The 17,256-nt window shown below is 34.5% G+C and overlaps 1 protein-coding gene across 2 annotated transcripts in view; it reads left to right on the top strand.

Annotated features, from left to right (window-relative positions):
• The window catches only part of LOC115209803 (F-box only protein 16-like), a 77,617-nt gene that overhangs the window by 49,187 nt on the left and 11,174 nt on the right, over positions 1-17,256 (top strand). For both annotated transcript variants that reach the window (XM_029778354.2, XM_029778353.2), the window contains exons 6-7: positions 2,862-2,976; positions 15,690-15,879. In XM_029778354.2, coding sequence (XP_029634214.1) covers positions 2,862-2,976; positions 15,690-15,879 — 305 coding nt within the window. The remainder of the gene's footprint in view (positions 1-2,861; positions 2,977-15,689; positions 15,880-17,256) is intronic.

Raw genomic sequence — 17,256 nt, 5'->3', positions numbered from 1 at the left:
TTTCAGTGGGAAATATGCAAAGCAAAAGTGATTTTTTTTTTCTAAAATGCTGCCACCACAGCCTGAAATGTTTAGTCAAACAAATATCTATTTTGATAAAATTTAGAAAAAAAAGTTTATTTTTTGTTGGGATTAATCCAATGATTTGACTGCAAGGTATGTAATAAGTACTTTTCTGAAGCATTTTGTGGCATATTAGGAAGCCACTGTAATTCATTCAATAGAAAAAAAAAATTCCAATGAATCTGGGATGGAGGAGTGGGGATTCCCCCTCCCCTTTTTTTCTGAACAAAAATAAGGAGCTTGTAGCACATTAGGAGGTCAGGGTACTTGATTGCTTGGAAAAATCCAATGTTTTTAAAATTTTTTCTTGGTGAAACATGCGCACTTTTCAAAATTTACCCAAGGACGTTGCATGGCAGCAAAATTGGGACATGAAGCTCCTAAGATAAGCATGTTGAATAAAATCATGACAAGTAGAAAAAAATGATCTGCTGACATCATGATGATGAGATGCTGGAATTCAAGATGGTGATGAAAAAGAAACAAGACAAGTTTTCATCAATTTTGATTTGGTGCTGATGGATGCGATACTGTGTGAAGATTCCAAAAGTGGTGGTGGTGATCATGACAGGGCGTCGAACTGAACATGAATGCAGAACTAAGGTACAGTAAAGACATTACCTCAAGATGCTGTCAAGAAATTTAACCTCCTCAAAAATCTGACACTGGCATTAAGAATGAATAGCAGAAACTGGGGCATAACAGCTGCCATACAACTGAAACAAATTGAAGTTCTCCCATTCTCCAGCTGTAATAAGGTAGGAAATGTCTTGGCATGCAGAGGCAGAAATTTTCACAACAGCAGTTGTTACCAAAAGATAAAGCCAAATGAAGGATTAAAGATTGAAAAGCAGATTTTAAAAAACTGAAATATGCACAGGATCATGATTAGGATTGCTGTACTGTCAGTCACAAAAAAGACATCAAAAACAGTGAGTACTTCACTGGAAATATCGATGTGCAAATGACTACTATTTCCAGCAAGTAGATGATGTACTTGCAGGGTTTGAATGACATGGCATCTCGCAGAAATGGACCGAGCTGCTAAAAAGTTGTTAAAATGATATAACTATTAAGTTTCCCATGTGAAAAACTGGAGAGCCATCTGCCCAATGGAAGTTCTTGGTAATAGGTTCACTGAGTCATTGAAGAAATGGAAAATTTAACCACAGGAAAAAAGTTGGTGGAATCAAATATTCAATGATCAAGGAAAGATCAGAACAGAATGTTATCGCAAGGTAAGGGCAATACTGAAGACAGAGCTAAACACAAGAAACAGGATCAAAGAGATCAATTCTTTAGCCATACAAGTCATGGCTTACAATTTCAATATCATTAACTGGTCAATTACAGAAATATGTAATCTTGACAGAAAAATAAGAAAATTTTTGACAATGCATAGAATGCACCACCTTAAGGCAGATATAGAACGACTTTACCTGCCAAGAAAAGAGGGTGGCCATGGACTTTTTCAACTGAAATTAACAATGGAGATTGTCACAATTGGCCTAGACACCTATCTGAAAAGCTCTGAGGACTGGATGTCAAAACTTGTCTGAAAGCATCATACTCACTAACAAAACAGGTAGAGGAATATTTAAGTGAATTCCAGATACAACAAATTCCAGAATTAGATGTACTAGAAACAAGCACAGAAAAAGCTAAGCTTATGAAAACCCATGCTAAAACTGCTGCCTTAGATATCCTTAGTGATAAATGGCAAGAAATACCTCTCAAAGCCAAATACCCAACGAGAGCTAATAGTGCCAATGTTGACAAAGCCCTTACCCATCAATGGTTTGTGTCTTCTGTCCTAAAATCAGAAACAGAAGGATTTATCATAGCAGCTCAAGATCAATGCCTACCTCCAGGGAACTACCAGGCCAACATATTAAAGAATGGTAGTAGCCCAACATGTCATGTATGTAAACAACAAAATGAAACAATTGATCATGTTGTCTCCATGTGCAGTCTTCTTATGCCTAAATAGTATCTCAACAGGCATGATAGAGCAGCACAGTATATTCACTGGTTAATTTGCAAATACTTGGACCTGTCCCATGATAAAAACTGGTGGGAACACAAACCACCTCCAGTGCTTGAAAATGACCATATCTCACTCGCTTGGAACTTCACCATTCAAACTGACAAAAAGATAGATGCAAATAGGCCAGACATTATATTGAAGAACTTGAGACAAAAATCATGCCTCCTCATCGATATGAATGGTTAATGGTATGAGGAGTATCCAGCTGTAAAACCATTTAATCTTTTACTTGTTTAAGCCCTTGTGCTATGGCTATGCTGGATTATGTACAATCCTATTAGATTTGTGCACGAAAATGAATCTAAAAGAATAAATGAAAAAATAATATTACCTAGTATAGATATAAGGCCTCAAATTTTAGGGACTGGGTATAATCAATTAGATCAGCCCCGGCACTTAATTTACTAACCCCAGAAGGATGAAAGGCAAAATTGGTTTTGGTAGAATTTGAAAACAGAACATAAGTGGACATAAATAAATATTACAAGACAGTTTGACTGCCTCTTCCTCTCTCTCTCTCTCTCTCTCTCTATATATATATATATATATATATATATATATATTATACCTACATACATACATATACACACACACGCACACACATATATAGCAAAATATTTGATATTTTTGCTCTCTATAGTCATAACTAGTTAAGACACTTGCATTTTAAAGAATATTTTATCTGTCATTATTTTGTGTTCTGCTTGAAATTAACTATTACATTTTTACTGTTCTTGGTCTATGACTAAAGATGCACAGAAGACTTTTACAAAAAGATCTCAAGACCTAACAAATCTGCCAGCAGCAAACAATTGCTTAATTCGGCCTACACCATCAGATACCACTTAAACAAAAAACCCATTTTGGTAAGTGACCAAATAATATACTTGTTGTCATCATTGTCATTGTCATCCTAATCATTCTTCTCATTGATTAACCCTTTCGTTACCAAACCGCCAAAGCCGCCCGAAAAAAATTTTGGTTAATGTGACCAAACCGCCCAAAGCCGCCCGAATTTACCTATTCATATTTAAATGAGAATATCAGAGCAAATCTCTTTAGTACATTCGTGAAAACACGTGATTATGCTTCGTAAACAGTTAATCTACAGTTTTGTACAACAATCGACGTGTAATTTTAATTCCCTGAATTTTGGGAGATTTTTTTCAGCATCGATTTTTCTTCAACTTTGAAAATGGATAGGAGTTTCATGTTATCAAGCATGATTCCGAATTGGAAAATGTGTGAAACAAATATTGGGTACTGTTGTGGATTTAGTTTTATACAGGAAACTAATGTTAGTCAGCATGGCTTAGGGTATGATGTGGTCTGGAAGTTATTGTTTGAAGCAATCAATACGGAAACAAACTTATGCAGAATGTAAACAAACATAAAATGGGGGTTCAAATTTCGGAAAATTTGTGAAGCAAATACTGGGTACTGCGTGGATTTAGTTTTTATACAGGGAAAATAATGTTAGTCAGCATGGCCTAGGGAACGATGTGGTCTGGAATTTATCACTTCCATACCATAACCAGGGCCGTATATTATTTTTTTACCGATTTCTTTAGTTCGGTCAAACTTACGGGGAATTCCAGTATTTCACTTTATTCCACCTTTATGGTACACCTGTTGTGCATTAAATTCAACTGATGATATAGTGATGTGCACAATTCTTCTTTATCAAAATTTTGTTGCATACCCATTTGAATATTAGCTGATGATTCATTTTCTATGGTACCTTTTGCTCAATTTAAAATTTAAATATTTTTACCTTTTGCTCAATTTACCTGGATTTACCTGTAATTAAAGTCACTTTGAGACAAAAGTTATGCAATAGAATTGATTAAGAACCCTTTATTTAATTATGTTGCAAATATCACGTTAATATGTTGATAAGTAAAAAAGTTACAGTTATTTAATGAAACAAGCCTAGATTCATGATTATTTTAGAATTTAATTGAAACTCATGAGGGGTGTATTTTGGTCAGAAATATAGTAACGAAAGGGTTAATGGTAATTTCTCTCTAATGCTTCTACATACAGGGAGTTCAGCCTGAATTTATTATTACATGATTAAAGTTGCGAAACAGTCCATAATCTTAAGGATGACAAGGGGTTAAATAAATATATTCACCTCTCATACTTTCTGACTTTTTATGGTTTACACACACACACACACAATTGTATTAAGGACCTATAATCCTTTAAGGGATGCTAGCATCCTAGTTCTCCAGTTTATACCAGTGTTCAGTGGTATATTAGTTTTGCATTGATATATATAGGTATTTTAAATATTTATGAATGAGAAAAAGAAGAAAATGGAGAAATTGACTTGCAGACATCAGTTTATTCAAACCCAAATAATGAAATTCCTGTCCTACAACCGTTTCCATATCTAGTTAGTTCAATTACAGAAATTAAATTTAATTAATTTAAATTTTCATGTTGAAACTGGTTAATTAGGTATTTCATCAGGAAAGAATTTTCCAAAATTTCAACATGTTGGTTGACCCACGACAGACTCAGATGTGTATGTTTTAGAATATGTGTTGTTTTAAAAAAAATGTTATTTTCACACACACACACACACACACACATATATATATATAAACAAATACATTTGATATATTTGTGCACGTGCTATTGTAATACATGAGGGTTTTTATTGGTGGTGATGTTGTAAGTAGGGCGAAAAAGATGTTATAGGAGAGAGAGAGAGAGAGAGTATTTCTTTATTCACCATAAGGTTGAGATAAAGAGGAGACAAACAAACGTTGGGGTCAGGGTATCGAATGAGACGAAACGTATGAATAAACAAACAATTAAAATATATACAATTAAATGAGAATGAGTGAATAACGAAAAATGAAGCGGAGGACGCGGTTGACCCCACAAACCACATACTCACACTGAAGACTTTACTTTCTCCTTTTTCACATTCTTGATTAAACAGGTTCTTTCACTCGCAACATACTTGCTATAGACTTCCATCTTTTACGAAACACACTTTGCGACAGGCATTTCTTCTCCAGCCTTATTTTCCGTTTCATGTGGAAAACGAAAAAGTCGATTAGCTCGAGACTGGAGATAAACATACCTGTTGCAATTCTTTTTACTCTCATCTTCCATACTACCTCTTTCACCACAGCAACTATTGAGAGAAAACAGGCTCGCTCCTCCCTATTCAGGGAGGTCGGCAGAACAATCTTAATTACAGATTCGCTCGACAGTTGTACTCTTCTCGAATGTGACTGCAAGTGTTCGACATAAGCCCAGAGTTCAGTCACCTTGGGGCATTGCACAATCGCATGCAGGACAGTTTCACTGTCCCTCTCGCATCTTGCACAAACCGGCGAAGGTGCACACCCATGTCTAAAGAGCTTATCTCGAACCGGTAAAGCTCCTCTGTAACATTGCCAGGCCAGGGATTTTTGGTGATTATCCATAGGCCCCGGACCGAATGTTCTTTGGAACAGGCTGGCCAGTTGATTTTCGTTGAAGCCCAGGGTTTCTCACAGGACGTCGTCACACTTAAACTCTACTAACCCTCTATAGAAGAACGAGGTAGTACCCCCACCACCGGCGTTGCCCAACTGGGAGAGAAGCACGAGTGCCTGATGGCACTCTACATACCACACATCCAACCTCGGTCTACACTTGATCCATGGGTTCAGTTCGTTAAACGATGTGAACTGTGGAAATAACAGCTTGACGAATGGAGACCACACCTGCTCACTGTCCAAGTAAAGCCAGAGGTGCCTAAGCCTGAGCACATGTCTGAGCATTTTTAGCCATGGCATCCCTAACCCACCCTTCGGTGGCTTTTGGCAGCAAATAGGGTGCTTTACAAGAGGTCTGCTGCCCCTCCACAAAAAGTGAAAGTGCATCCATTCCAGCTTGTTCAGCCACGAATCAGGACAAGGCACAACGGTCAGGCGGTAAGTGATTACAGAGGTGATAAACACCTCTGCAACCTCAGAGATTAAAGTGAGTGAGAAAGATGGGTTGAAAGAGAGAGAGAGTGAGGGAGAGAGAGGTAACATTCATCAAGTAGTTGTGCATGCAAACAACAAAAAATATAACATATCAACACTGCTAGTTAATTAACATATAATGGTGTTGTGTCATCAGTATTTGTGCCTAAATCTATGGTCAATATAAACTTTGTAAACAATAGCAAAAACTAGATATTACCAGATACTATTTATTAAAACTAAGTACACTAAAGTTGTAATTACTATTAAGATAATATGTTTGTAGCAGAAGTGATTTACACTGTCATTATGTGTGAGATGTTTTCATTATGGGTTGTTTAGGCTTAAAAACCTGGATATTAGCTCCACAGGCCTTTTTGTTCCAGCAGGTCACATGACCTTGTGATTAGCCGAACTTGTTTGTATTGGTTGGTTTCCAGCCGTCTAATCGTGTTGGTGCAACAGTTTGTTTTTCCTTATGTAGGATATTAATCACCAGCTCTGGGAGCCTACTGATTTCAATAAGAATGGCAATTCTTGACTGCACTTTGTCTTTGGCACATGCCACTGACCACACGTCAACTTGTCTCTGACAACGATGTATCTGACCCCAGCCAGCCAGCGTCCACTTTCATCTCCACCAGACACCCTCCTACATCATTGCTGTATGAACGCCGCACGACCAACAGACCATCAACTGCCTCTACACACCACCAAACAGTACATCAACTTTGTCTACAAGATCAGCAATCCAGCCTAATCATGATGTTTTTCACACATCTTTGTTATAACATGTTATTGTATTTTATTTCATGTATGGGAATCATTGTATTTTATAAATAAACCGTCATTTACTTGTTCATTTTCATCTCACGTGAATAATGTGCTTAACTGAAGTAATGTGCTTAATTGAATCAAAGTAAAATACCAATACATTGCCACATATAGAAGACATAACATCCATTTACACCATTTAATTAAAATATTATATTATATTTTCATCTCACAAATACGAATAATGGGATAAAAAACAAACCCCTTATATATTCAATAATGCTTGAAAATTTGAAAATTATGATGAATCTCCCGGTAAAAACGACATTGTTTGGTTTATAGTTCCTTTCTCTAAGTAAATTAAGGGTTGGCAACCCATACAAACTTTTCTCTAAACATTTTACCCATCACAAACTCTTGGATGTAGATAAAATGGTTAGTAGCAATTATACTGAATGTAATGATATGAAACAGAGTAATAGTATGAGTAGTAATGAAAATATGTTTTGTGATTGCAGGGTTAGACGTGAATGTTTATTTTAAAATTATTGTAACAAAAGAATGTTGTTTACAGATGTAAGGTGATATCTGAGGGTAAAAGTTTCTTCTCCATAGGAGCTACACAAAAGTTTGTTAAGAAACGTGTCTCTAACCATATTTGCACCTATAATAATAGGAACAGGTCTTCTTCTACCAACCTCAGTAAATTTATTTGGGACTTGAAAGACAAGAAAAACAGGTTTTCTGTGGAGTGGGAGATTATAAGCAAGGCAACTGCTTATAAGCTTGGAAACTCCTTTTGCTTTCTCTATCTAGAAGAATTATTTTTGATCTTATATTCTAGATGTCTCTTAAATGCTAAAATAGTTTCAACGTGACAACTGTATTCACTTCTTCAGCAGCCTTGTTTGTAGGCATAACGATGGCTCTGCTGCTCATCCATAGTCCCTCTCTATATTCCTCATCAATACCCCTGAAGACCATTTCACAAAGGTCCTGTAGCCTTGTTGAATCAATCAAATGTGGTGGGGGATAGATATTTTGTATTCACCAATTTCTTGATTCATAGGAAATGTTCCATTCCTCAGCTGGTCAAGATAGAATGCAACAGCAGTGTCATCGCTGCCAGAATTTTGGACTCTCATATTGACAGACTACCACAGGCTTTGGACATGGTTCCAAATATATGACTGTTTTAATGTGACATGACCAATCTCGGCTCTGGAACCTCTTTGTACCATGGGCAAGGTCTGCTTCCAGTCTCCAGAAAACAAAACAGTCAGACCACCAAACAGCTTATCTGGTTCTTGTCTAACTTCTGTGAGACTGTGATCAACACATTCACAGACATGCTTATGGCCCATTGTAACCTCATCAATAACCAGTAACCTTGCCTTTTGGAAAAGTTTTCCTCTGGAATCACTTACTTTCATGTGGCACATAGATTCCTCTGTAATTCTCAGTGGAATACTGCATCTGAAGTACAAAGTTCACCCATTTTCCAGCAGGGTATGCATAATTATGATTAGGATCGTAATTAAATGCTACACCTTGCCATTGAAATCATCTATACTTTTTCTGCTGATTTTCTCTGGAACACTTTCTCCTTCTTAGTCATATTTTTCAGTCACTTTCACTCCCGTTTTCTATTTATTCTACCTTTTTCTCTCCTCTTTTGCAATCGTATTTTTTGTCTTTTTTATTTTTTGTACTTTTTTTTTCTATAATTTTCCTTCTTTCTCTACAATCTCATTTCCCTATCTTTATTACCTTCTTGTTCTCTTGTCCTCCTCTCATATTCCCTCATTTTTTACAACCAAACTTTCCGATGGTTTTTACTTTCTTCTACAATTTTCATATTAAGTGTTTGAATTCTCATTCTTTTGTCTTTTTTACTGTTTTGTGATATTTCATTTCCTTCTACATTTCTTTCGTGCTCATGATTGTTTATGGGAAAGAGAGCATCGTAGTGGCCATTGTCAATTTTGCCACCATATAACACTGAGATCTTCCTTTCTGTAAATGTTCGACTGTGAACAGAGGAAGAATAATTTCATCCTCATTTTTGTGATGAACCTGAATTGCAACATTGTACAATTCACTAATGGCAACTAATTCAGCATTACCACCATATGTTCTATCCCTATTCATGTATGCTTGGTGTTCCTGCATTGTACTATTAGGAATAAAAGAATGAAAATACTTCCAATTATTGCATATGTATCATCTTCCCAAAGAGTTTAGTAATTTCTGTTGTTTTTGAGTAAGAGTGACACAGCTGTGAACATCACCCATGACTTTATTAAAGGAGTGAATTAATAAATTAATGTTATTGTTGAATATTTTTCAATGAATTCAGTAAGGGACTTCACCTTCAGTTTAAACTTTAGATGGTTTTGTGAACAGAACATGATGGAAAATTACAACACCAAAAGAAATAAAGATACTAAGTGATAGAAATTTCCCCATTAGAAATCTGTCTTTCTAACTTTGCGATAGATGAATGGGATGTATAGGGGTGGGATGTGGATGGAGGGGGGTAACAGTGAAGGGAGAAGGTTGGTAGGAGTGAAGAGAGGAAATAGGTGTGAGATGAATAGAGGAGAGGGGAGGGGAATTGAGCCCATGTAGTACAAAGGAATGAAGAAAAGATTAATTCTAGTTCATGGCAAAGGCAGGAGTCCAGATGTGACCTGTGCAAAGACAATCCAAACACAGACAGGTGTTGTAGTGAATGACCAGTAGAGCAGAAATGGTGTGAGACTGGGGTGTCATTGCCAAGTCTAATGTTTTGGAGATGCTCCGTGAACCGGTCAGCCAAGCAGTGTCCCGTTTGACCAATGTACAGAGAAGGACAGAAAGAGCAGGAGATGCAGTAAATGATGTTCTAGAAGTGCATGTAAAGGAGTCAGTGATATGACAGAGACGATGATGGGTGCCTGTGAGGATGGTGGTGTTGGAGAGGTAGGGGCAAGTGCGACAGCATGGGCAGGAGCATACATACATACATACATACATATATATATATATATATATATATATAATAATAAATATTAGGGAATAAATCCAAATTTACAAGGAAAAATCAGATTTAAGATTGAATCCAATTTTATAATAAAATATTATATTATAATAAATTAGAGACAAAACCACTATTATGCAAATCAAACAAAGAAAGACTTAAGCCAATACATAAAATATAAAATAATTTATATAAATTAAAATTTAACAAATGAATAACCACTACGATCGTTTCGTGTCAGCACATCTTAGACATTCTTCAGGTGGTTTCTAAACCTAAAATATAAAATATAATCAATATTTTACCTATATAATCTAAATAAACTCTATTATTAAATATGATTATATTGAAATTGACTATAATGTTAAATATTAACTTTAATTTATAAGGTAGAAAAACCATATGCTAATATCCATTTTAGTCTATATCTACTTATATAGATATTTGAAATAAGTAATATATATAAATTATCAATGAAAAAATATAAAAAAATAAAAAAATATTATAATCAAGATCTAAAATAGACTCTATAAATGATTGTATATAATGAAAACCTAATATATTTAATTTCTCATATTTAAAGATGAAATAGCTAATTTCAAAAAACAAAAAATATATATATACACACAAGCTCATGTATGTATATAAACACATCCAAATACGCACACAAACTCACACACACACATATACATCTACACACACACATAAACATATAGACACAGATATATCCATAATGCAGCCCTACACCTCTACACATCGCCTATTCATACTCACACACACACACATACAATCACACATTCATAAACATATACTCTCAACAGGACACTAACACAGAGGAGAAATAACATCCAGTATCCGCAGATACTCAACCACATACTAATAGAAATATTTCATTCTTAGTAAAATAGTATTAAATACTATATACTATATATATGTAATAAACATATATAAATACGTAAACAAACACACACACACACATATATATCTATACATACACAAATTTAGTAAAATAGTATTAAATACTATATACTATATGTATATAACATATATAAACACGTAAACAAACACACACATACACACATAACTATACATACTCAAACACATACAGACACGGACATGTTCTAAATTCAGCCATATACCTCTACACATCAATTATGTACACCCGCACACACACACATACAATCTCTCATACATAAACGTATGTACACTGCACTACACTAACACATAGAAGAAATAACACCATAACCACATATACACAACCACAAACTTATAAGAATATTCCTTACTCAGTAATATAGTATTAAAATACTATAAGTACTAATCAGATTATGAATGGGAAAATTATCTAATATAAATTATGCTATTATATTAGACATGGCCTAAACCATCTTCATTCGAAACGTATCTATTTATCAAAAATTTATCTAAATTATTTAATAACTAATAACATATAAAATTACGATAAATAGATCATTACATAAACAGCAAGATTAACATAAGGAGAATATTATTACTCATAAGGCTAATACAATATTAACAATTTGGAGATCAGAAAAAACTTACCTTCTTAGCGAGTTATAAACTATGAAGTAATTTGAATCACAATACATGTTAAACAGCGTTTAAGAAATTACATTATAAACAGAATAGAATAAAACATTGAATTCTTTGCGCGTGAGGAACCAACGTTATTAAAGATTATGAATGGAATATTATATGTTTATCATTGTATTAAATATGAGAAATTAAATATATTAGGTTTTCATTATATACAATCATTTATAGAGTCTATTTTAGATCTTGATTATAATATTTTTTTATTTTTTTATATTTTTTCATTGATAATTTATATATATTACTTATTTCAAATATCTATATAAGTAGATATAGACTAAAATGGATATTAGCATATGGTTTTTCTACCTTATAAATTAAAGTTAATATTTAACATTATAGTCGATTTCGATATAATCATATTTAATAATAGAGTTTATTTAGATTATATAGGTAAAATATTGATTATATTTTATATTTTAGGTTTAGAAACCACCTGAAGAATGTCTAAGATGTGCTGACACGAAACGATCGTAGTGGTTATTCAATTGTTAAATTTTAATTTATATAAATTATTTTATATTTTATGTATTGGCTTAAGTCTTTCTTTGTTTGATTTGCATAATAGTGGTTTTGTCTCTAATTTATTATAATATATATATATATATATATATACACACAAACATACAGGGGTTGGACAAAATAATGGAAACACCTTAAAATTTCGAACAGATTTATTCTAATATGGGGAAGGACCACCTCTGGCAGTAATTACAGCATGAATTCTACAAGGTATGAACTCGTATAAAGTTTGAATTGTTTCCAAAGGAATTTTTGTCCATTCTTCAGCTAAAAAAGTCTCCAGTTCTTGTAGTGTAGATGGTGGAGGATATCGACTCCTTACTTCTTTTTCTAAAATTTACCACAAATATTCAATAATATTGAGATCTGGAGACTGTGGTGGCCAGATAAGATGTTCAACTTCTCTAGAATGTTTCTCATGCCATTCAGTAACAACTTTAGCTGTGTGAATTGGTGCACTATCATCCTGAAAGATTGCGTTCCCCTCCAGAAACAGTTCTGCAACAATAGGATGAATTTGATCAGATAAAATGCTTAAATAGTCTTGACTATTAATTCTGCTATGAAGGGAAACCATTGGGCCAGCAGATTTCTAACATATAGCTCCCCAGACCTATACTCGGCCAGTGGTCAGAAATGAGGTAAAGGATGACTTATCTGAGAAAATAACATTCTTCCACTGCTCTAGGGACCAATTCTGTAGGTTTTTACTTCACACGGAATGTTTTGAAATGTTTGTTTTTGTAAGTAGTGGTTTTCTGATTGCAGCCCTCTCGTGAAATCCGGCTTTGTGCAGCTCCCATAAACAATTTTTGTGGGAAATGGGTTCTTGAGGTGGTTATTAAGCTCTGCAGTAATTTTGAGAGCTGTACTTTTGTGATCCTTTCTAACAATTTGCCTAAGAATCTGACTCTGTATCTCAAAGTTTTGGTTTCCTTCTGGAGTTTTGTTTCAATGATGAGGTTTTCCCCTCTTTCTCAAAGGCTGTCATTACTTTCAAGACAGTACTTTTTGATACACCAAACATTTTGGCTGTTTTCATTATGCTAGTGTCTGCCATACGAGCACCAAAAATTTGACCATTTTGAAAGTCTGATAGATCTGTCATTTTAATGAATTTTAATTACCTTTTTCTGATGATATCTGAAAAGAAACAATTTTAGCAAAACATATTAAGCAACACTAATAATAAATCAAAAAATGTAAAAATAAACAAGCTTTTGATGGTTCAAAATTATGATAATATGATGTTAGGTGTTTCCATTATTTTTTCCAACCTATATATATATATATATCTATATATTCATATATATATATATATATATATAAATAGATGTGTGTATTTTTCCCTTGTTAACAATTAACACGGAAAAAATAGATAAATAGTTACCAGGGTAGCAAAAAATCACACAAGTAAAAAGGGCATAACTCCTTGTTTTTAAAGGTAGAAACTCCGGGTTTACATGAAATATTTTGTATAATATATATAAATAAATAAATGGAGTTAAACACAGGTGTTATTCAAATTATTTTACTTCTGACACATGTTTCAAAGATATCACTGGTATTATTCCAAAGGAATAAAATGATGTTAAGCAATGTAATCTTGTCTTCAGGGAAATGAAGAAATGAAACTCGTCAATAAGACATTTTAACAGAATATGATGGATATGTATAGTGATTAACTGAATGCTATAAATATTGTTTAAAAAAAATGTTATATGATATGACGTCAGAGGTAGCCTATAGAAAGAGGAGGGATAAAGTAAAGAAAAACTAAATAAATGAGAAGTATATGTCTATATGTATATTAAATAAAACCTTATAGACTAGGAAAAATATATATCTAGTGAATGTGAAATGTAAGAAGAAAATCAATGTTTAAATTATATATAATGATAGCTATCACTTATATGAACTAAAGGTGTGCTTCTACCAATGTTTACATCGGTACGCACACTCTATAACTGTGTTTACAAGGGGATTTTTAGAAAAAAGAATAAAAAATCGTTCAGAATTACAGAGAAGACAGAATTCCTTGCCTCTATCATAAGGATCAAAATTGAGAGAATCAACCAATCCAAATTAATACCAGTGATATCTTCAAAACATGTGTCAGAAGTAAAAGAATTTGAATAACACCTGCATTTAACTCCATATATATATATATATATATATACAAGTATATAAATTAGAGAAGAACCACCATGAAGCAATTCAACAATGATATACTTAAATCATACCATATAGAAAAAATTAAAGATACGATAAAACATTTACCTAAAACTAAATAAAGTACTAAATAATAAATAAGTAGTATATAATTAGTAAATAGACTACACGTGTTTCATGGCTATATTTTCAAATTGATTACAATAAAATCAATTCAATTTGAATATAGTCACTCATCAGGTCTAAGATAAAAACAATAAAATAATTAAATAAATGTATGTGTATTATCTTATAAGAAAAGATAAATATATATAAAAATACGTAATTTTACAATAAAAAATCGAACAAAACTCAATATATTTTAAAAGAAAAACATGAATTATATTATTGAATGTATTCTGTTAACTAAATCTTTAAACTCAATACGTAGGACTTAGTGTTTATTATAAATTTATCTCGTTAAAAATTTGGTGCAAATAAAAATAGAATAAATAGATAGAAATATTTCATTTTATTTATGAAAATATATTTTAGCTTATAGAAGAAAATAACAAACTATAGTATATTATTACTGGAAAATTATTATTTTTTCTCTGATTTGAACTCAAACATAAAGCATTTACTCCACCACGTAGACATTTCTGTAACTTTACCACTCTAACTATATGAAATGTAGAAGACGTGGGAATAAGTGGATTCTATGGTTATTTATTCCAAGTCAGACCTGATTGTGCAAATCTATGATCAAAGGCATTATAGCAATGACCATCTTTTCATAACATACTTAAACTTACATTATGCAAAATAATTTTCAAAATAAGAGTGGCTGTGTGGTAAGTAGCTTGCTAACCAACCACATGGTTCTGGGTTCAGTCCCACTGCGTGGCATCTTGGGCAAGTGTCTTCTGCTATAGCCCCGGGCCGACCAATGCCTTGTGAGTGGATTTGGTAGACGGAAACTGAAAGAAGCCTGTCGTATATATGTATATATATATATGTGTGTGTGCGTGTGTGTGTTTGTCCCCCTAGCATTGCTTGACAACCAATGCTGGTGTGTTTACGTCCCCGCCACTTAGCAGTTCAGCAAAGGAGACCGATAGAATAAGTACTGGGCTTACAAAGAATAAGTCCCGGGGTCGATTTGCTCGACTAAAGGCGGTGCTCCAGCATGGCCGCAGTCAAATGACTGAAACAAGTAAAAGAGTAAAAGAGAGTAAAGAGTATATGGTTTTAGGAAGATTTTGCTGCTATTTCTGTTTTTGAGAATAAGTGTTGCAAATAGTGATTGTGATGAATGAAGTTGATTACAATGAGGATAATGATGACAATTATGGTGAGAGTATGGAGCATGATAATTATGATGATGGTGGTGATGGTGGTCCCAGTAATCATCATTTGCATGGTGGGAATACTTCTGCTGAGGATGACAATGGTGGATATGAAAACAATGATGATAATAGTGAAGATAATGTTTTGAACAGTGCGTTTTCTATTGCAGAAGTTGAAACAAACTGATGAGTTAATGCTGAACCTCAATACAGATTATAACACCAGCAGATTACAAACAACAACACCAGCTTTTCAAAACTATATTGATGCATTACAAATATCAGAGGAACCAATCACAACTACCATAACTCTCAGTCAATCAAAATGTGTGAGCCCTGTACAGAAAAACCAAGACACATGTAAGTAAATGAGTGGTATTCTCTTACTTGTTTTAGTCATTTGACTGTGACCATGCTGGAGCACTGCTTTTTGTTGAACAGATCAACCCCGGGACATATTCTTTGTAAGCCTAGTACTTATTCTATCGGTCTCTTTTGCTGAACCGCTAAGTTACGGGGTTGTAAGCACACCAACATCAGTTGTCAAATGACGGTGGGGGACAAACATAGACACACAAATATATACATATATATGTGTATGTGTGTGTATATATATATATATATATATATATGTATGACAGGCTTCTTTCGGTTTCTGTTTACCAAATCCACTCACAAGGCTTTGGTTGGCCTGAGGCTATAGCAGAACACACTTTTCCAAGGTGCCATGCAGTGGGTATATGTACTTTATTTGTTCCACATCCTTGCATTGTTGTCTTTTTGTTTTCTTGTTTGGATTAACTTTATATATATATATATATACACATGGACAGAAAGACAGTTTCTATGACACCCTACTGCAGACCACCTCATTGACGAACGACAGGGACCTTCTCTTTGTGGCTGGTGATTTCAATGGGCATGTTGGACGACATGCTGGGGGCTTCCATGGCGTGCATGGAGGCTACGGTTATGGTTCCCGCAACGAGGAGGGAACCAGGCTGCTGGAGTTCTGCGATGCGAATAGTCTTATGATCTGCAACACTAACTTCAGGAAACCAACAAGCCACCTGGTCACCTACCGATCGGGCCGGCATGCTAGCCAAATCGACTACATCCTCGCCAGAAAAAGGGAAAGATGGCTGCTTATAAATGCCAAAACCTTCCCGGGCGAAGAATGCACCCCACAACATAGACTGGTAGTTAGTGACTTTAGGATCAGGACTAAGAGGTCGACTAGAAGACGACCAACATGGAGAAGAAGGGTCTGGAAGCTTAAAGACCCTGCGAATGGACAGAGATTTAGAGATATGTTACTTGAAGCCTTTGACGAAGTGGAAGGGGGTATAGCTACACATGGGGTAGAAGACAACTGGACGTTTCTGAGGGACAACCTGCTGAAAGCCGCTGACCAGATCTGTGGCTGGTGCAAAGTCCCCTTAAGACCCAAAATAACATGGTGGTGGAACAATATTGTTGATAGGGCTATTAGACAAAAGAAACAGGCTTGGAAGGCCTGGAAGAACGGTGGTAGCAGGGAATGTATCAGACTGCCAGAAGGGAAGCTAGGAGACAGGTCTATCTAGCCAGAGGGGAAGCAGATAAAAGAAAATTTGCCAATGTCCTGCGCCGTGAGGATGAAAGACTTGAGGTATTTCGTGTTGCAAGACAGTGTGTGAGAGAAAATCGAGATGTGGTAGGAGAGAAATGTGTTCGCATGGAGGATGGTTCACTTGC

Source organism: Octopus sinensis, linkage group LG3, assembly GCF_006345805.1.
Source record: "Octopus sinensis linkage group LG3, ASM634580v1, whole genome shotgun sequence".
Lineage (NCBI taxonomy): Eukaryota > Metazoa > Mollusca > Cephalopoda > Octopoda > Octopodidae > Octopus > Octopus sinensis.
The sequence above is the reverse complement of the archived record's forward strand: the minus strand, read 5'-3'. Positions and strand labels throughout refer to the sequence as shown.